The sequence below is a fragment of the Panthera uncia genome, chromosome X (assembly GCF_023721935.1).
Source record: "Panthera uncia isolate 11264 chromosome X, Puncia_PCG_1.0, whole genome shotgun sequence".
Taxonomy (NCBI): Eukaryota; Metazoa; Chordata; class Mammalia; order Carnivora; family Felidae; genus Panthera; species Panthera uncia.
This window is the reverse complement of record NC_064817.1, coordinates 19,157,470-19,178,691: the sequence shown is the minus strand read 5'-3', so window position 1 is coordinate 19,178,691 and position 21,222 is coordinate 19,157,470. Positions and strand designations below refer to the sequence as shown.

At 38.8% G+C, this 21,222-nt stretch overlaps 1 protein-coding gene across 1 annotated transcript; it reads right to left on the bottom strand.

The window, feature by feature from the left end:
* Nucleotides 1–1,588: 1,588 nt before the first annotated feature.
* EIF2S3 (eukaryotic translation initiation factor 2 subunit gamma) lies at nt 1,589–20,174 on the bottom strand. The gene is made up of 12 exons (XM_049643608.1): nt 20,070–20,174; nt 19,470–19,533; nt 17,454–17,581; nt 17,245–17,366; nt 15,757–15,851; nt 14,311–14,469; nt 12,745–12,879; nt 11,580–11,674; nt 10,886–11,030; nt 9,517–9,686; nt 8,940–9,112; nt 1,589–2,734 (listed from the first exon to the last, which is right to left on the bottom strand). Exons 1-12 carry the CDS (start codon nt 20,136–20,138, stop codon nt 2,671–2,673), a joined length of 1,419 nt encoding a protein of 472 aa, XP_049499565.1. The 5' UTR covers nt 20,139–20,174; the 3' UTR covers nt 1,589–2,670.
* Between the last annotated feature and the right edge of the window lie 1,048 nt (nt 20,175–21,222).

Here is a 21,222-nt window from a genome sequence, read left to right as displayed (position 1 = left end):
TCTCTACTAACAAGTACACTGTAATCAAGTTAATAGTTTCCTTCTCTACCTTACCTACATTTAAAAAGTTATTGTGGATTGTATTAAATACATCTTCAAGGTATGCTTTTCTCTTTCAATCTCTTTAACATCCAAGTGTACCCAAGAACGCATTATTCTTTTAATATACTGCTGGACTTAACTTACTAATATTTTAGTATGGATTTTATAACTTGGGTGAGAATAAACTCTAGTGGTTTTTATTTTTGGTAGTATTCTCTCCAGGTTTGGACACCAGGGACATTACTTTGAATTATGAGGTCTCCTTTCTTGTCCTTTCATTTCCCATATTCTTAAACAAAAATTACCTATTCTGTGAAATTTGACAAAACATATATTGAGTTTGTGGAAACTTTTGCAGAGGCAATTTTTTAATATTTCAAGTTAATTGATTGTAAGTATTTTAAGGATATCTGCTTCATTTTCAATAACTTATAAAAATTTTGTTAATTCTAGAAAAGCATCTATTTCACTGAAAGCTTCAGCATATTAAATTTTTCTAGAAATGAGATTTCAGAAGTTTTAGGAGTACAGTTATATGCACTCTTGTTAGAAGAAAATTCTTTTTCCTCTGCAAAGCCCAAACACACACATCATCATCTTTGGAGGTTACAAAGAGTGAAATCATGAGAACCTTCTAGGTCAGTCTGGAAATCACGTGATGTCACAGCAAGATTGCCCTCAAATCCCCCATTTCTGTGAGACTAGCTTTACAACTTATCATACATCATTCTCTTACAAAAAGGTTAATAGGGTTGTGCTGAGAACAGACTGCAATGGGGCAAGTGTGGAAGTAGGAAGGAGTTACAGGGCTATTGTAGGTGAAAGCTAAGGGTGGCTTCAACTAAGTTGTTAACAGTGGAGTGGATGAGAACTAGTCAGACTCTGAAAACTGCCTGACAGGTGAGCCAACAGGATTTACACACACAATGTGCTTTCATCTGCAACACTGCGTTACAAGCAGATTCTCAACCAGGTATAGCTTTTGCTAAGAATCTATGCACTGACTTCAAGTTTTAAGAAAATCAGGTCAGGCCCACTGTTTTTTATTTGTCTATCTTTGTACACTAAGCACAGTGCTTTGCACATTTGTTGAAAATTCATGCGGATGACCAATTGTGCTTTCAATTGTGACACGATATGAAGATAAATTTAGTCAACTATTGAAGCTTTGGGTCTTATGTTATTTCAGAATTTCTGGTGAAAGGGGCTTATAAAACACATGGGGACATTCTAAATATAAAACATACGTCTGGATTAGAACCTTGCTTTATTTAAGTGTCCTTCATGCTATAACAAAACCCTTCCAAGTCAATCAAGTATGTAACATTATATCCTTCTTCAAAACCTGTAATTCATAGTCATATCTTCTCAATTTCTACAAGGCAATTTCAATGCCTAAAAAGGCATAATATTATGACTGTGGCATCAAGTCCCGTGGTAAGTACAAATTTAAGAAAAGCAAACTAGAGACTATGATCAGCAAAACTCAGTCAATTCTGTTATTTGATACGCCTACTTCTCAACTCTAAACTTGTTTCTTAACACTGGTGGGGGGTGGGGGGAGGAGTTAAAAATATCAGTGCCAGGGTTCTACCCCTAGTGAATTAAATCAGAATCTCTGCAGGCCAACTTTTTTTTTTTTTTTAAAGGTTCTCCAGCAAATCTAATGTCAGCCAGAGTTGGGAGCTACTGCTCTAGGAGAATCTTAGAGACAAAAAAATAAAAATAAAAATAAAAATAAAAATAAAAATAAAAATAAAAATAAAAAAGCACAGCACAGGGAAAGTGCCAGAACATGGAAAATGACATCTTGAAAGGTCCAACGGTTACTAATACTAGACTCTACATTACAGCCTGATTAATCAGTTAAGAAAAAACAAAATAAGGCCTAGAAAGATCTCTGTTACTCATCTAGAATCATCCGGTGTAAGAGCATTTTGCAATGGGGGAAAGCTAGAGGGTTTCAGGTAATAAGCAATGCAGAAACAACTGCAGGGCATCAGGGAGAGGATGAGGAGAAGCAGCTCTAGTTTCCTGTGTTCCAGTTAAGGAAACGAGGAAGGGGATGGAAAGGTGCGTCCAGGAGAATGGGCTCCTATGATCTAAAGGGTAATGTTTTATTAATTTCCTTTTCACTCACAGTTTCAAACATAAAGCAACATTAAATATGGGGCAAAGGAAAGCTGGTTTCCAAGAATTTGTGCCTTCAAGTTTTTACTTGGTATAACGTTCTTCAAGCCTGGAACTATTCAAAGATGAATCATGCAAAATAAGAAGAAAACCTTTATTTCAAACAGGTTTCTTGGTACGTGTGCTACAGCAAAGGCTGGTTGTAGCAATTTCATTTCAAACCTGTGATCATGTATAAATTAGACATTATTTGGGAATGATTAATTTCTGCTAAAATGTAGATTCAATCCAACATTATACCAATTTTTACATTTATTGTAGATCCTAATTTAGCAGTAGAGGTTAAATTTTCATGACCAAAAAATGAGAATAACCTTAGAGCTGACACTAAGGTAATGAGCTGTGAAATTAATTTCCCAGTACTGCTATGAAAATATACCCCTAGGTTGTAAAGACAAATTCTGATTCCATCCAAATGTATTATTTAACTGGAATTCTTCAGTCATCATCTACTGTTGGCTTGATCGTCACTCCTCTTCTTATTTGGCCCCAGCCAATTAAACTGCAAAAAACAAAATTTTTAAATCATGAATTTTACACCTCTTTCATTATCATTACCACACAATCATATGACGTAAGTGGTTTTACTTGCCTATCTGCTATGAATGTTTCCAAAACCTGCGCTCCATTAAGAAAGCTCACGCTATCTTCGTAGATTCTCAGGCTCACAAAGATGGGCTCCAGCGATAATAAATGACCAAAAAAAGCAAACAAAAAGTTGCTACTACAAATATGCTTGTCTTTATTCTATCCTTAGAATAAAGGGATACACTAATCCCTCCAGAACCACCAGTCTAGTCCACCAAAGTATTCATGCTGATACACAATCTACCACAGCCTGATTTTCTAAAATATCTCATTCTCTATCCTTTCCTCATTGAAAAATGCTTTTTTACCATTCACAGCACTCGACAGATCACAAAGGATTTAGCATGACCTTGGCTGGTAAAGAAAACTTAGAGAGGAAGTAGAATATATAGTCTGGTAGCAGATTACTCTCAGTAGCAGAGGAACCTCTGCTCCCTTTTGGTGTTTTCTCTAATCAATGAGTAGGCTGGATTGCTACCTCAGCAATAGCTTCTAGAACAAAACCCATCTCATGGGGTAAAACCACAACTCTAAAGAATGTAAATCATTCAGATGTTCTCATTTAAAAATATTAACACACTTGCTAAATTAAATTTGATTTTTAAATACTTTTATTATTGAAGTATAGTTGGTATATATTGTATCGGTTTCAGGTATACAATATAGCGATTGGACAATTCTCTGTATTACTCAATGCTTACCATAAAGTGTACTCCCCATCTGGTGCCACACATTCTATTATTGACCATGCTCCTTCAATTGTTACTTTTCATCTCCAGAACTTACTTATTTTATAACTGGAAGCCTTAATCCCCTTCACCCATTGCACCCATCCCCCTACCCACCTCACTCCACCACCAGAAATCAATCTGTCCCTGTATTCACGAGCCTGCTTGTTTTGTTTTTTTAGATTCCACATACAAGTGAAAGCATATAATATTTGTCTTTCTCAGGGCACCGGGGTGGCTCAGTCGGTTAAGCGTCTGACTGAGGCTCAGGTCATGATCTCGCGGTTCGTGGGTTTGAGCCCCGCATCAGGCTCTGTGCTGGAGCCTGCTTTGGATTCTGGGTCTCCCTCTCTGCACTTTCCCAACTTACACTCTGCCTCTCAAAAAATGAGTAACATTTAAAAGTAATAATATTTGTCTTTCTCTTATTTAACTTAGTGTAATAGCCTCTAGCTCCATCCATTTTGTCACAAATGACAAGATTAAATATTTTTTGGGCTGAGTAATATTCTGTTGTGTACATATACCACATCTACTTTATCCAATCATCTATGGATGGACACTTGGCTACTGTAAATAACACTGCAATGAACATAGGGGTGTACCTTTTCAAATTAGTGTTTTCATTTTTGGGGGGGGTAAATACCCAGTAGTGGAATTACTGGTATTTTTAAGTTTTTGATGAACTTCCATAATGTTTTCCACGGTATTTGCCACCAATTTACATTCCCACAAACATGCATGAAGGTTCCCTTTCCTCCACATCCTTGCCAAACACTTGTCTTTTTTATACTAGCCATTCTGAGTAATGTAAGGTGATATCTCATTGTGGTTTTGATTTGCATCTCCTTGATGATGAGTGATATTGAACATTCTTCATGTGTTTGTTGATAATCGGTATGCCTTTGGAAAAATGTCTATTCAGATGCCCATTTTTTACTTGAATTGTTTGGGGTTTTTCAGTGTTGAGTTGTACAAGTTCTTCATATATTTTGAATATTAACCCTTCATTGGAGCTATCATTTGCAAATACCTTCTCCCAATCAGTAGGTTGTCTTTTCATTTTGTTGATGATTTCTTTTATTGTGCAAAAGCTTTCTATTTTGGTATAGTCCCAATAGTTTATTTTTGCTTCTGCTTCCCTTGCCTGAGGAGACATACCATAAATATGTTGCTAAGGCTAATATCAAAGATCAGTATGTTTTAAGTTTTGTGGTTTCGGGTCTTTAATCCATTTTGAATTTATCTTTGTGTATGGTGTAAAAAAGTGGTCCAGTTTCACTCTTTTGTGTGTAGTCATTCAGTTATCCCACCACAATTTATTGAAGAGACACTTTTTTCCGCACTGTGTATTCTTGCCTTCTCTGTCATAGATTAATTTACCACTTAAGTGAGGGTTTATTTCTTGGCTATCTTGTTCCATTCGTCTATGCGTCTATTTTTGTGCCGGTACCATACTGTTTTGATTACTACAGCTTTGCAGTATAGCTTGAAATCTGGAATTGTGATATCTCCAGCTTTATACTTCTTTCTCAAGACTACTCTGGCTATTCGGAATTTTTTGTGGTTCCATACAAATCTTCGGATTGTGTGTTCTAGTTCTATGAAAAATGATATGGTATTTTTTTAATGTATTTTGAGAAAGTGAGAACGAGCATACAAGCAAGGGGAGGGAGGAAGAGAGAGAGAATCCAAAGGAGGCTCTGTGCTAACAGCCCTACACAGATGGGGCTTGATCCCATGAACTGTGAGATTATGACCTGAGTCAAAATCAAGAGTCAGACGCTTAACCGACTGAGCCACCCAGGCAACCCAATGCTATGGTATTTTGATAGGAATTGCACTGAATCTGTAGATTGCTTTGGACAGTATCGACATTTTAATAGTAATTCTTCCAATCCAAAGAAGGGAAGCCTGGGTTGTTCAGTCGGTTAAGTGTCTGACTGGGGCTCAGGTCATGATCTCAAGGTTCCTGGGTTTGAGCCCCGTGTCGGGCTCTGTGCTGACAGCTCAGAGCCTAGAGCCTGCTTCAGATTCTTTGTCTCCCTCTCTCTCTGCCCCTCCCACAGTCACACATGGTCTCTCTCCTTCAAAAATAAGCACAGGGGCACACGGTTAGCTCAGTTGATTAAGTGCCCGACTTGGGCTCAGGTCATGATCTCAGTTTGTGAGTTCAAGTCACGTATTGGGTTCTGTGCTGACAGCTCAGAGCCTGGAGCCTGCTTCAGATTCTGTGTCTCCCTCTCTCTCTGCCCCTCCCCTGCTGTCTCTCTCTCTCAAAAATAAACATTAAAAAATAAATAAATGTTAAATTTTTTCTGTAAATAGTAATTCTTCCAATTCATAAGCATGGTATATCTTTCCATTTATTTGTGTTGTCTTCACTTTCTCTCACCAAAGTCTTACAGACCAAGGAGTATAGGTCTTCCTTGGTTAAATTTATTCCCAGGTATTTTATTCTTTTTGGGGCAACTGTAAATAGGATTTTAATGTTTATTTATTTTTGAGAGACAGAGACACAGAGTGAACAGGGGAGGGCAGAGAGATGGGGACAGAGAATGTGAAGCAAGCTCCAAGTTCTGAGCTGTGAGCACAGAGCCTGATGTGGGGCTCGAACATGAGATGTGAGATCATGACCTGAGCAGAAGTCAGATGCTTAACCAACTGACACACCCAGGTGCCCCTAAATTTTTTTTTCGACGTTTATTTATTTTTGAGAGAGAGAGAGACAGAGCGCAAGCAGGGGAGGGGCAGAGAGAGAGGAAGACACAGAATCTGAAGCAGGCTCCAGGCTCTGAGCCATCAGCACAGAGCCTGAGGTGGGGCTCGAACCCACAAACCATGAAATCATGACGGAGCCGAAGTCAGACATTTAGCTGACTGAGCCACCTAGGCGCCCCCATTTATTACTAGTTTTAACAGTTTTATGGTGGAGTCTTGCTAATTTTTAAGCAAAATCTAAAGTTTCATTTGGACAGAGATCTCTTAAAGGATTAGCGGGCAGACACAAAAAAATCCTTTTATTTTAAATCTATTCTGATCTAGAAATTGTACCATTCTGAGACTAATACACTCCATGCTGTGAGTTTTTCAAAGTTTACTATTTAAGCCTATTTTAAAATACCCCGGAAATCATTACGTCTATAATAGCAAATAGTATAATCATACCAAAGAATAAAATCAAATGACATAAATCACCACAAAGCAGGATTATTTATTTAAAATTCAACCAAAAGTTAAACTCTGTCTCAATTAGAGAATAATGATTCAGATCGATTTTCTGAACAGTAAGTGATGAGAAACCTTCATGGGGCACGGTATCAGGAAAGCCTTAATAAGGGAAGTACTGAGGAAAAAACAGACAGCCAAAGATATGAATAATTATGACAACAATGAGGACACAGAACAATGTAATTTAGAGGGTTTATATGAGACAAAGAAGGAAGAAACATAAAATGCATTGAAGCAGGCTTCCAGAAAGGTCCTGAATATCATAAAGTAATGAGAAGCTACTGAAAATTATTGAACATATCATAATAAAGATGTTTTAGGAAGATTAATTTTGACCGAATTCTTAACTAACAAAGGAAGAGGTAAATTAGGAATCTTTGGCAGTAACTTTTAGGTGTGAAAGAATGGCTACAGGGATATAATGAGGTCACAAAGAATAGGAAGGGTAGTTGCAGTAACTAACCAGGTAACTAAAAGCAAAGAGAAGTCTAAGATGTGTGTGTGTTTCCTAGCTCTATCCACTCAAAAGACCTAGAAGGAATAGCACCCTAGGAACAATGAACACACCTGGCACCTACATCTTCATTTCTAAATACCATTTCCCACTAAAAGAAACCAGGCTTGGAAAAACGGCCAATTCTAAAACTGGAGCATGGGAGGTATGAGAGGAGTTTGGAACATTTTGTGCCAGCAAGTAAGGAACTATTAAAAAAAAAAAAAAAAAAAAAAAAAGGTGGGGACGTATCAAAAGGACACAGGAGCCAGCCTCAAGAGTCTCTACTGGATGAATCCTGAACAATCTGGGTATCAAAATAAATAAGGACAGTAATGAATCATAACCTACTGAATAAAATAGGACTTCACGAGGCTAAATTATAACTACTTAAGTAAATAATAGGGAAGAATAATAAATGAGAAGTGGCAGGTTTGGGGGAGGGATGTCATCATTTTAATAACATAATCAAGTTCAATTCAGACAAGAATCATCAGTGGATGAAGAGGAGACTAATCACATAGTCTCAACTAGTCTTCCCACAAAATGAGGTGCATAGGTAAAAAGAGTAACTATAGGGGCGCCTAGGTAGCTAGGTTGAGTGTCTGACTTTGGCTCAGGTCATGATCTCACGGTTCATGGGTTCGAGCCCCATGTTGGGCTCTGTGCTAACAGCTTGGAGCCTGGAGCCTGCTTCAGATTCTGTGTCTTCCTCTCTCTCTCTGCCCCTCCCCCACTCGCACTCTGTCTCTCAAAAATAAAAAAATTATTTTTTAAAAAGTTAAAAAAAAAAAAGAGTAACTATATAGAAAATGGGAACAAAACCTTACGTGCATAATCAAAATTAACCTTAACGAGGAGCAATCAGATCTCATGTGCCTCTGGCTATGATTCCCTGAGGAGGCATCACCAACTATATAAAGTATTCCAGCCAAGACTACATAACCTGAATCTCATCTTAAGAAATTTCAGATAAAGTGAGGAAGAGTCTAAAAACCAGCTTATATTCTTCAAAATAGTCTATGTCAAGTAAGACAAAGAAAAGCTAAGAAAGTTTCAGATTAGAGATCAAAGAGACATGATAACTAATGCAATGCATGAGCCTAGAATGAAGGGACTAGAGGACATTATTGGGAAAAGCCGTATAACTGGATTAGTGACTGGAGATTTCAGTAATTTATCAATGCTAACTTCTTGAAGCAATTATATAAGAGAATGTCCATGTTTTTAGGAAATATACACCAACTGTTAAGAGATCAAGAGGTATGATACATACAACCTGCTCGTCAAACAGTTGAGCAAAAAGTATATACATATAGAAGAGTACTTACACGCATATGTAAAAATAAACGGTGTATCTGGGAAAAGGGAATACAGGAGGTTATGTGCAATTCTTGCAACTTTCTTGTTAAGTTTGAAATTATCTCCAAATAAAATGTTTTAAAAAGCTAAAGATAAGAGAAACATTGAATCTAAATTCACCGGTTTCTTTCATAGGTTGTGTGTATCACAGATCAGGGCTAGAGATAAAGATTTCAAAGCCATCCAAAAGAAGAGCTGAGCTACAGCCTCAATAACTGTTATGTTCAAGGTAAAGTGTGCACATACACCACCAAGAACTTAAGGGAATTGACTTTTTTATTAGTGACAGAGGCTAATAAACTTACCGCCAGTGTTTCTCAACTCTTCGGCTAAGAGCAATTTTTTCTCCTACTTCTGTGCACACAGGATTAGTCAGAACGATTTTGCCCAAATCGGCCTTAACTGCACTAACTCTTCCTCCTGTCGACAGGGATCCTATGTTCACCATGAGCACTTCATTCTTAGACAGCTTTTGCACCTAGGGAAGTAAATCGGGGAAAAATAAACCCTAAAATCAAGAAAATGCTTTCCAAAAAGGCACGCTTATTATTCTCCTACATCCTTGCCAACAAGAGATGTCAGCAACTGTCCATCTCTGCTGACTTAACCTAAAACTTTAAAAATCAAAATCATACGGATAGTAACAGTTTCATGTCACTGACATATGGGACATACATTTTTGTTTGGGTTTTTTTTGGCTTTTTTACTTTAAACTGATAACCATATCTAAGTTCTCAATAAATGACTTTCTGAAAGTAGAAAATCAAATTTACTCACATTTTCTTTTTCTTAATCCCATGTTAACTGTCAAAGAGTGAACCTCAAAACTGGTCTTAACATCACTGCCACTTTTCTGAAACAGGAATTACAGAGAGCACTTACCTTTGCTGCTTTCTTGTCTCCTTCAGTGCGTACACCTAGAAGCCGTCTAAGTAGGAAATAGGAGATTTCCAATTCTGTGAAGATCTCTGGTAAAGCTCCAACTGCACCAAGTACCTGTCCCACCATTCTGTCAGCTCGGCACAAAGTGGGGTCAATTTTTGTTCCTACTCCTGATATAAAACAAGATACATAAAGTCCAACTTTTTATTTCCCATTAAGCTGTCTACCCAAAACTTAGTCAAACAAGTAAAGCAAACACCTGTACGTTTTAACACACATTTACACTTCCACACTCATGTAATAGCTACATAGGTATGACAAAATATGTCTTACCTGAAGAAAGAATCATAAACCTACGGATTTGTTGGGCCTTTGAAGACAGTCGTTTGATTTAAATTCTAAACAAAGGACAGAAATGATAGCCTAACTCAAAAGTGAGTGTGACTACACTTAATAAAGAGTAAGAAGATACAAAATTCATAATGAGTAATTTATAGAATATTTGCCTGCCAATTCTCCCCTGGAGGGCTAATCAAAAGAAAAAAAAAAAAAAAAAAAAAACTTCATGACTTCATTATCTGATTCCTAGGATCCACTTCAAAATACTTTAGCTGTGTATGAGGAGAGGGAAGAAGATATAAAGATGAAGCAAAATAAAGTATTGACAACTGTTCAAGCTGGGTGGTGGCTACATGAGCATTATCGTTAAATTATATACAATAAACTATTAATTACAAGATAGGATAAAAAAATGAATTATATACCTAAAGACCAGAGAACCAAAAGACAAACTCCTTCTTTATCCAACAATTTCTTCTTTAATCCAAAGGTACAATAGGTCTAATTCTTACTAAATCTTATCTTTTTCTGGGTATCTGGTAATAACAATAAGTTATAAGTGACCAGGAAATCCATAAATCATCTCAGTAATTCCTATATAATCAGAGTTATTTTTTTAGTCTCACCTCAGAGTAAATATGATCTGACATGATTCAAGTGACATTTGTGGGTAACTTTCCATTTGCAAAACACACACACAAAAACAACCACTCTCTACCGCCATAACTGTGTAGACAAAAAAGTATACTTGGGTGTTTTAACACTGGGTCATAAAACTTACTTTATTGCTAAAAGGCATTCCTTTATATACTAAACCAAAATGTATTCTTCTTTATGCTTAAAATAATTTTTATCAACACATGAAACCATCTTATGAACTAAAATCAACAGCTTAACCACACAAACATTCCCCCAACCCAATCATTTAAAATACCCAATTAAAAATCTACAATACACCTTTTTGGGTACTCCTTTTCCCACGAAAAATACCACAAATTAAAAACGTAAGGTTAAGAAAAGAAATCCTTACCAATAAGACCTCCTGGAGCAGCATACTGAAGATCATTATGCTCCGCAAAAAGTGACACGATTTTCGAAAAGATTGGTTTACACATGAGTTTTCCTTCACTATCTTTGGAAACAATACCAGGTCTGACTTCTATCTCTTGGCCCACCTGTAAACATGTAAGTTTGTAATTAGAATCACCCTGGGATGATACAATTACCACTTACATATCAAAAGTCCTAACAGGAAGACCCCATAACTGAAAAGGCAATTCTTTTTCTATGTCAAAGACTGCTGTTAAAAAACAAAACAAAACAAAAAACAGACATAGAGTTTCAAAACCAGAACCATTCATCCAACTGTTGCTAGCTACATACCACACACACCTCTCTCCATACTCAGAAAATAGTACTTTCTGTTTGGAGTATCCATACTATCCACCTTATGATTAAAACAAGAGAAAAACAGGGGCTCCTGGACAGCTCAATCAGTTAAGCATCTGACTCTGGACTTTGGCTCAAGTCATGTTCTCATGATTCATGAGACTGAGCCCACATCAGGCTCTGCGATGACAGCATGGAGCCTGCTTGGGATTCTCTCTCCCTCTCTCTCTGCCCTTCCCCTACTCGAGATCTCAGTATCTCTCTCTCAAAATAAACAAACATTAAAAAAAAAGACAAGGGAAAAACAAAACAAAGACAATAAAAATCCAGTTCACCTTTAATACTCCTTTTAGAATACTACCACCAGCTACACCACCCTTAAGGTCATCAACTTCACAGCCAGGTTTGTTGACATCAAAGGACCTAATAACTAAAAGAAAACAAAACAAATTAAAGCCAATTCTGCTCGTTTTAACTTTAAAGGAAATGTTCTTTTCTAAGTTAACTTCTACAATAGCAGCCACAGGGATGCCTGGGTGGCTCAGTCACTTAAGCCACCGACTTTAGCTTAGGTCAGGATCTCACCATATGTGAGTTCAAGCCCCGCCTCCGGCTCTGTGCTGACAGCTCAGAGCCTGGAGCCTGCTTTGGATTCTGTCTCCCTTTCTCTGCCCCTCCCCCCCCCCATTCGCACTCTGCCTCTCTTTCTCAAAAATAAATAAATCTTAAAGAAAAAAAATTAAAAAATAAATAAAACAGCAGCCACATAATTCTTATACACACAGGGGTGACTTTATACAAAATCTATTATTATTACTCCTACATTTATTGCAGCCTTACTTATGATGAAAAAAGGGGAAATAAGTTAAAAGTTAATTGATAGGGGGCATATGATGGTACACCCATACTATGGAATATCACGCAGTTATTAAAAAAAACAATGTTTAAGGAGCTCCTGGGCAGCTCCGTCAGTTAAGCGTCCAACTCTTGATTCTGGCTCAGGTTCTGGGATCCCACGGTTCATGGAATCTAGTTCCATGTTGGGCTCTGTGCTGACAGCGCAGAGCCTGCTTGGGATTCTCTCTCCCCCTCTCTGCTCCTCCCCACTCACGCTCATATTCTCTCTCAAAATAAACTTAAAAAAATTTTTTTATAAGGATGGTAATTTATTATCACCTCTGTAGAAAGAAAAAGTATTAATAAACACCCTTAGAGGAAAATCACTAATGTGAAAAAGATCAAATTAAGAGTTAAAGACAGGGGTGCCTGGGTGGCTGAGTCAGTTAAAGTGTCCGACTTCGGCTCAGTTCATGATCTCACGGTTCATGGGTTCGAGCTTCATGTGGGGATCTGTGCTGACAGCTCAGAGCCTGGAGCCTGCTTCCAATTCTGTGTCTCCCTCTCTGCCTCGCCCTCTTCCGCTGCTCATGCTTTGTCTCTCTCTCTAAAATGAATAAACATCAAAAAAAAATAAAAATAAAGACAAATACTGTCACTTACCAATGAGTCGGGGTTCTGAAGTAAAGTCTCTTGGGGGTACTGGAATTTTCTTCACTATGTACTCACAGACAACTTCAATATTGTATTTCAGCTGAGCGGAAATTGGAATAATAGGAGCCCCTTCTGCTACTGTACCTATAGGAAATTCAGATTAAGATTCTTTAGTTTAACAGAACTTCATCTGTGTTACATGAAACACTTAAGATTGCTCAAACAAATGCCTAAACATCCCCCCACAAATGCCAGCAACAGGATAAAAGTGATAATTCTGTTTAGAAAGGTGGCAGTATTGTTTGTTCTATTCCTGAAAATGAACACTAGTTCCTTTACAGAAAAAAACTGCTAAAATATATTAACATATATATTTAATATACTAAAAATGATAACACTGTCTAAAGGAATAAAATACTAACACTCCTGGGAAAGAGCACTTTACTAGTTGAAAGATTTCTAATAATATGTAATTAACCTCCCAATAAATGTCAAAGTAAAATTACAGACTCGGTGCTAATCAAAGACTACTGGCTCATATAATATTTCCTCCTTATTAATTATATGTCAAACAGGCTGGGCAAAGAAATGAACCAAACATAATTAGATTTTCATCAAAAGGACTTATTCTTTTTCATAACAACAGAACTGAGTTCACAGGAACTCAACCTTTCCACCAACAAGGCTAAGAGAGAATTGTCAACAACATGCATCATGTCTGCTGTGAAATGAAAAACACCATGCTGTTAGAGAAATAGACACTATAAAGGCTAAATAAATCATTGTCAGTTCCAATGATCAAAGTAACTACCTGGTAAGAATAAATAGTATAAGACCTAAGTATAAAAAAAAATGCTTTTGTTCTTTAAAGTGAGTTATTATTTTTTTTAAATCTGATAGTTTCCAGGATACAAACTTCAGCTCTAACTTTCAGTCAGCAGAAATATACTTTGGTTTATCCTTCCAATTATAAAATAAAAAATCACTGGGATGAAATGTACAGCATGGGGAATGTAGTCAGTAATAATGTAAGAACTGTGCGCGAAGACAGTTGGTGACTCCACTTACTACGTGGAGCATTGCATAATGTATAAAATTGTCGAAACTGTTGAATCACTATGTTGTATGCTTGAAACTAATGTAATAGGAGGTCAACTATACTTCAATAAAAAAAATTTTCAGGGGCGCCTGGGTGACGCAGTCAGCTAAGCATCCAACTTCGGCTCAGGTCATGATCTCATGGTTCGTAAGTTCGAGCCCCACATGAGGCTCTCTACTGTCAGCACAGAGTCTGCTTCAGATCCTCTCCTTTTCTCCCTGCCCCTCTCCCGTGCTCACTCGCTTGCTCTCTCTCAAAAATAAACATTAAAACCAAGTTTATTAAATTCAGAAACAAAGATTTCACTAGTTGTGTTAGGTGGCTAACAAATACTAGGGAGAGAAAGAAGGCTTAAAATCCATAAATGTATTCTATTTCAGATAGTCTATTATACTAAAAGGTAATTTAACATCTGTATCTGGACTATATACGTGTCTAAACAATTCACAGATTTATTAAGTATCACGGCTTCTTACCTTGTACAAATGCAAGGATCTGTTCATACTGCTCTTTAGCCTGACTTTCTTTTACCAAATCAATTTTATTTTGTAGAATCAAAATATGCTTCAGTTTCATGATTTCTATGGCAGCCAGGTGTTCAGATGTCTGAGGTTGAGGACAAGACTCATTACCAGCTAGATGACAAAGAATCAGAAAGATGCCATGAGAATCAGCTGGAAATATTAAGACCAGGCAAATCCACAGGGACAGAAAGCAGATAAATGGTTGCCAGGAGCTAGAGGGAGGGATATGGTACACAGTGACTGTTTAACGGGCATGTGGTTTTCCTTTTGGGGCAATGAAAATATTCTGGAACTAGAAGATGGTGATGCTCGTCTAACGCTGTGAATGTACTTAATGTCACTGAGTTGTACAGTTTAAACAGCTAAAATGGTAAATTTTATTTTATGTCTATTTTACTACCAAAAAAATTTTTACCTGGCATCTAATAAAGAAAATTTGTCCAGGTCTTATCCTTACTCAAGGCAAAAGTCCTGACTATTATTGCCAGGCGTCCACCTTTTGCCCTTGCTTCACTCTCTGTGCTTGCATTCATTACAGCCTCCAAATCATTTGGCTCTCATCCCTGATCCTAAGCAAGAAGCTTGGAATCAACAAGTTTGGCATTTAGGGTCTGCCCTTAGCTTTTGTTCAAGGGTAAGTCATAGCCCTCTGGCTCTATTCAGTCTTAGAGATGTTTTGGCCCAGTCCAGCTCCTGAGGGGCAGAGAGTAATTCAGAAGGGAAGACGCTTATTACATTCTGTGAATTTCAACTACCATCAAAGGGTACTCTCTAACAAAGGGAGGGAAGAACACTAAACGTGAAGATAACCAACAGTGTATCACATAGAAATGAGCACGTTTTGTTGTGCACTCCAATGATCATTTTCCCTAAGCAGTGATGTTCAGATGTCCTGTACTGTATATACGTGGCATGCTTTTAAAAATTATGTTCCATGTCAATGAAATCTCTTAAGAGCTCACATAAGAAACCCTAGCTTTGAAAACCCCAATGAGGTCTACACTTTAGCACTTATTAGGAGATCTGCATCTAAATAAAACCACTATGTGTCAATGTTGCAGTGGACGACGCACAGACCAAAAAAAAAAAAAAGGCACATTTATAACTAAATTTAAAACTAAAATAAGAAATCATTTCACGTGATCTAGACGGGAAAAACGCACTATCGACTTTTTCAAAATATATACTACTGTAAGGATTCACCTGTCAGCCCCAGATCTTGTTTACTATCGTGTGACAGCTGGTAGGCAGGGATGTCATCCTAGTTGACATGTTACCTCCCGTCGGTGTCACCCTTGGGTAAGGGAAATGGCCCTTAATGGCCTTGGTTCTCGTTTCAATATCCCACCCTGGATTCGTTCCACACTGATCTGTCCAAGGCAGCTTTGATGTATTTACCTATCAGCAGAAGGGCTGCATCCATCACTGCTGCACCGTTCAGCATAGTCGCCATCAAAATATCGTGGCCGGGGCAATCAACAAAGGACACGTGTCTAATAATTAAGAAGTAACAATGAGTCCTAAGATCAATCTGTATTTCCGCAGACAGAAATTCCCAAATCCAATCAAAAGGAATAGGGTATAGAGTATGGTACAGAGTATATGCTGGAAATGTCATTGATTTGAAAGCTAAAACAGTGTTAACAGAACAGGCACTGCCATCTGAAAGAATAACTTGCCAAAAATTCCTCTAACACCTTGAAAAGCTGGAACTGCTAATGTGAAGTAGAGACAGCAGTACTATTTTAATAAAACTATACTACTCATTCAGAATCACTATATCCAAAAAGTGTAGGCTCACAATGACATGATCTCAGAGGTTAGCCGACTAAGGCCCTTAGGCCAAACCTGGCCCATACCCATTCAAGCACATATTATTTGTATTTGCTTTCATAACACAAGAGCAGAGATGAGTAGCCTCTTCACAGAGAACCTATGGTCTGCAAAGCTGTAAATATTTACAATTTGGCCATTTATAAAAAAACGTGATCTCTGATCAAGGACCAGAACTAGGGTAAGGCCAAGGGAGGAATCTGCCTCAGGTGCAAAGTTTAAGACGGTGCCAAAAAAACCCGCTAATCAAAATAAATAATATTTAAATTTAAGATTGTTAAAACAAAATTAATGCAAAAAAGTCCATGATGAGCAAAGTATCAAAATTAATAATGCCACAATGAGCCAAAAACAGTGATAATGAAGAGAAAAAAATCTGTAATTGTCTAATTTAAACAAACAACATTCTATTTATTAAGATTTCTTTGCATTAATTTCAAAAAGCACTGTCTCAAAATACTATTTACCCTGATTACTGAGGTGTTCGGGGGGATATTCCCCCTTATATTTGGGGCCCAAAGCAAGAGCCTCACTCTCATCTCTCCTTAGTTCCAGCTTTGCCCCAATCTAAAATTTCTTTGTGGGCCATTCCCAATCCCACATTAACACCACTAGGCAAAAGTCTGTATCCTCTGATAAAAAACTAGGATATGAATCATATTCAGAAAACAGATGGGTAACAAGACCATGTATTTAAGAGAGGTAATTAAATATTGCTTTGTTCATCCACTATCTAAAAAACAGAAACAACATTGTTTAAAAGAAATTTAGGAAGCCTGGCAAAAAGCATCCCCTAAATCCAAACAGCTGTGTTTCCACCTGCTTGCATGATACCTTTCCTTTGAAGAATTTGCACTCAAGTATCTAAATGGAGGTTGAAATACTTGACTTTTCAAATTACTGTCATAATAGACAACCGAAACAATAAAAAATATAAAAACAAAAACATTCAGCAGTTTCATTATTTAATATCTCAGTTAAATACTTCAAAAAGGATAATTAGAAGACAACAGAATATGACATATAAAGTGTTTTTAGCATGAAAGAGCTCACCTGACTAATTTGAAGTTCCCTTTGGTCCCTGGAATGTCTGTAGGAAACTCATCGGGCGTACTACTTCCACAGGATCTATAACATTCTGGCCGAGGACAACTTGGGTCATCAAGTTTATAAATCTAAAAGTTCCAACAAAAAAAAGATTCAAATTTGTTACGTGCACATTCAACAAAGTTATTTCTAGTTCCACAGTATACACAGCTCACCTTAGCATTAGCATATCCAAGCTTGATCGTAATATTTCTTTCTAGTTCATTTTTGAACCTGACAGTGTGAACTCCAGAAATAGCTTTTACAACTGTGGATTTCCCATGAGCTACGTGACCAATTGTACCTACAGACAAAGTACAAGAAATTAATTCATATGCATTCAATTATACCAAATACTTTTTCAAATAGCATCAGAGGAGAAAACCCAAAGCTGTAACTCCCTATAAATATCAATGTAAAACCAACTGTGACTTCAGTTTTTCCTCCTTCATATTCTTTTCTACCCAAACCTTATGCTGATACAGGTCTGAAGTGAACCTTCCATGTAAAGACAATCTTGTTCAAAAACTACAGTCAGTATAGTAAAAGCTATTCATTTTATGTTTCTAATCACATGAAAGACTGCCTTCATCTGAAATAAACACTCTGGGAATGCAAGCTGGTGCAGCCACTGTGGAAAACAGTACGAAAGTTCCTCAAAAAACTAAAAATAGCACTACCCTACGACCCAGCAATGGCACTACTAGGCATTTATCCACGGGATACAGGTGTGCTGTTTCAAAGGGACACATGCACCCCCGTGTTTATAGCAGCACTATCAATAATAGCCAAAGTATGGAAAGAGCCCAAATGTCCATCGATGGATGAATGGATAAAGATGTGCTATATATACACAATGGAGTATTACTCGACAATCAAAAAGAATGAAATTTTGCCATTTGCAACTATGTGGATAGAACTGGAGGTTATTACGCTAAGTGAAATTAGAGAAAGACAAAAATCACATGACTTCACTCATAGGAGGACTTTAAGAGACAAAACAGATGAACATAAGGGAAGGGAAACAAAAATAATATAAAAACAAGGAGGGGGACATAACAGAAGAGACTCATAAATATGGAGAACAAACTGAGGTTTACGGGAGGGATTGTGGGAGGGGGGATAGGATAAATGGGTAAGGGGCACTAAGGAATCTACTCCTGAAATCACTGTTTCACTATATGCTAACTAATTTGGATATAAATTTTTAAAATAAATAAATAAATAAAATTAACACTTAAAAAAAATTAGGTTAAATACAAAAATAAACACTCAACAAGAACATAAAATTCTATATACTAAGAAACTTTCCAGTATATCCAGAGTGAAGTAAACAGGTATGAAACAACCTGAAACAACCAAAAAGAATCCATGAAAACAAGCAAACCACCCAGGTTTAATTATGGTAATGCTAGCAAAGGTAACATATATCTTATAATTTCTTAATAACCTGATGGTAGAGCTTTACTTTCAACTAGATTTAATTGTGCTGTTTGTACAGGCTGTCAGATACTCTAACTTGACACTCAGTCAACATACCTTCTCCTCTAAAGTTCTAGATGGCAATGGGCAGGGAGAGAAACTACTTAATAACAGCTTATATACCAAATAAAAATTTTAAAAATTCTGCCCTTGCAATAACCCTGTGTGGCAAATACCACCACATTTTCAACTCCTCTGATACATACGACTACATATTGCCTTATGCTACTAAACTTTTTATATGTATCTTCTCACCTAGTCTGTAAACTAGGCAGGAACAATATGTGCTTCCCACAAAATCTGACAGGTGCTTTGCTCACAAGGGCTCAAAGTCTATTTCTTGAAAGTCTGTGTCCTCATATAATTCAGGTAATCACACAAAGGAAGAGGTTAAAAAATTACTTGTCGAGATCAAACAAGTCAGGTCACGAAAAGACTAAGGCTTTGTTTACTTATTTTGAGAAAGAGAGCACGTGTGAGTGGGGGAGGGGCAGAGAGAGAGAGAGAGAGAGAAGAAGGAGAAGAAGGAGGAGGAGGAGGAGGAGGAGGAGGAGGAAGGAGAATCCCAGGCAGGCTCTGCACTGTAAGCACAGAGCCTGATGCGGGGCTGGAACCCACAAACTGCTAGATCATGACCTGAGCCGAAGTCAAGAGTCGGATGCTTAACCACAGAGCCACCCAAGCACCCCACCAAGTTACTCTTATCTTACCTATATTAATCGTGGCTTGTCTGCTGATAACTTCGTGTGAAAGTGGCGTCAACTTGCTAACATCCTACAACCAAACATTTTTATTTTAAGTCGCTGTACATAAGACCAATCACAACTTTCCTTTGATTTTACATTTGCTCCACAGAGCTTCCAAAGCGCTTTTCCTGAAAAAGCAATCTTCTGTTCTGATGGCTGGGATGCCCTAAGAGTCCTTCATCGTTAGAGAAGACAACTCCACTCACTATGGGAGATGTGAAGGCCCGAGGCCCCCCAAACTTGACAGTATTAGGGCTAAGGACTATGTAGATACTCCCTCCCCAGACCTTCAGAAGCAAAAGCCTTAGTGACATTTAACACCATCACTTTCCAGCCGAATCCTTCGGGGGGCTCGAAATCCCACAATCTTACACCCCCATGCACAGCTCGCAGACTTGCCGGGGTACAGCCGGCGGCGCGAGCTCAGCTTAGGGCGCCCGACTCCAAGGCTCCCTCCTAATGCATGCTCCCGACATCCCGGCACTGCCTGATCTCAACGCCTCCCGGGAGGCTCTATCACTCACTTCTGAGCTCCCTCCGTATCCCTGCAGCACGAAACCTTACCAAGGTGGCGAGATCCTGGCGAGAAAGATGCGGCTGCCCCAGAGTCACGCCAGCCTCGCCCCCCGCCATCTTGCTCCGAGAGGAAGGAAGTCGCACCAGTGGCTGCCTGACCAAGCGCAGGTCCCCTTGTAAGGGGCGGGGGAAGCGGGGGCGGGAAGGCCGACTAGGGCTCACGCCTGGGAAAGGAGGCTGGCCAGTGCCGCCGGGGCCTCGCTGCTTGGACTTCTCTCCGCTTGGGTTTACACAGTGCCTGCCGGCCGACTGACTATAAACCAGGAGGCAAAGTTTCGGAATCTATTCGTGGCAGACCTGATACATATTTGTGCAGGCAACGCTGAGGGCAGCCCCATAATAAGACACCCCCGCCCCCCTTGCTAGGCGGGTGATGTAACCGCCGCGCGCGCTGGCGAGGGAGAAGCCATTTCCGGTTCCCGGGGGGAGGGCCGGAAGAGTTTCCCGGAGCCTGGGAATGTTCTTTGGGGTGTGGGGACAGACAGTGGGGCTGTCCTTCTTTACCGACTTCCATAATTAAATAAGGCGAGATCGGCTGGGGGTGCGGCTCTACTGTGACGGCCACGCTGGCCACATTTACGGCCCCACGCGTCACCTGGTGGGTGGGGGGAAGGGCGCCCTCGCGCGGAGGTTTGTTGAAATGGTCATGGCACAGGGATGGCAAGAGCAAAGTCCCTAACTTGTTCTCACAGGTTTCTAGGGCCTGGGAGGCGGTCCGTGGTGGCTGTAAACTGCACAGCATTGTAAGGGCGCCCAAAGAGGTTATTTTTTTTAAGCTCAAACAGGAAAACCCACTTGCTTAATGGAAAGATTACCACTAAATCGGTGTTTTGAAATGTAAAGACTTTTGGGAGTTTCCTTTTTTTTTTTTTTTATGGTGTATCAAAAAGTCGAGTAATTGTTTACCTCCATTCACGTCTACACTTTACAAGTTTTCCGTCATGAACAGGTGTTCATGTTTAGCCAGCAAAAAATTTAAGGAGAGGTGAATAAGAATCTAGATTACCCAGGGGCGCCTGGGTGGCGCAGTCGGTTAAGCGTCCGACTTCAGCCAGGTCACGATCTCGTGGTCTGTGAGTTCGAGCCCCGCGTCAGGCTCTGGGCTGATGGCTCGGAGCCTGGAGCCTGTTTCCGATTCTGT

Bases quoted from the DNA above. Each gene is read 5' to 3' on its own strand.
- EIF2S3 (XM_049643608.1), bottom strand. From the start codon at position 20,138: ATGGCGGGGGGCGAGGCTGGCGTGACTCTGGGGCAGCCGCATCTTTCT. The intron at 17,367-17,453 runs GTGAGCTGTGTA...TGGAACTTTTAG, and splicing joins TTGGATATGCTAATGCTAAG to ATTTATAAACTTGATGACCC. The intron at 11,031-11,579 runs GTGAACTGGATT...ACATGTTTACAG, and splicing joins TTCTAAAAGGAGTATTAAAG to GTGGGCCAAGAGATAGAAGT.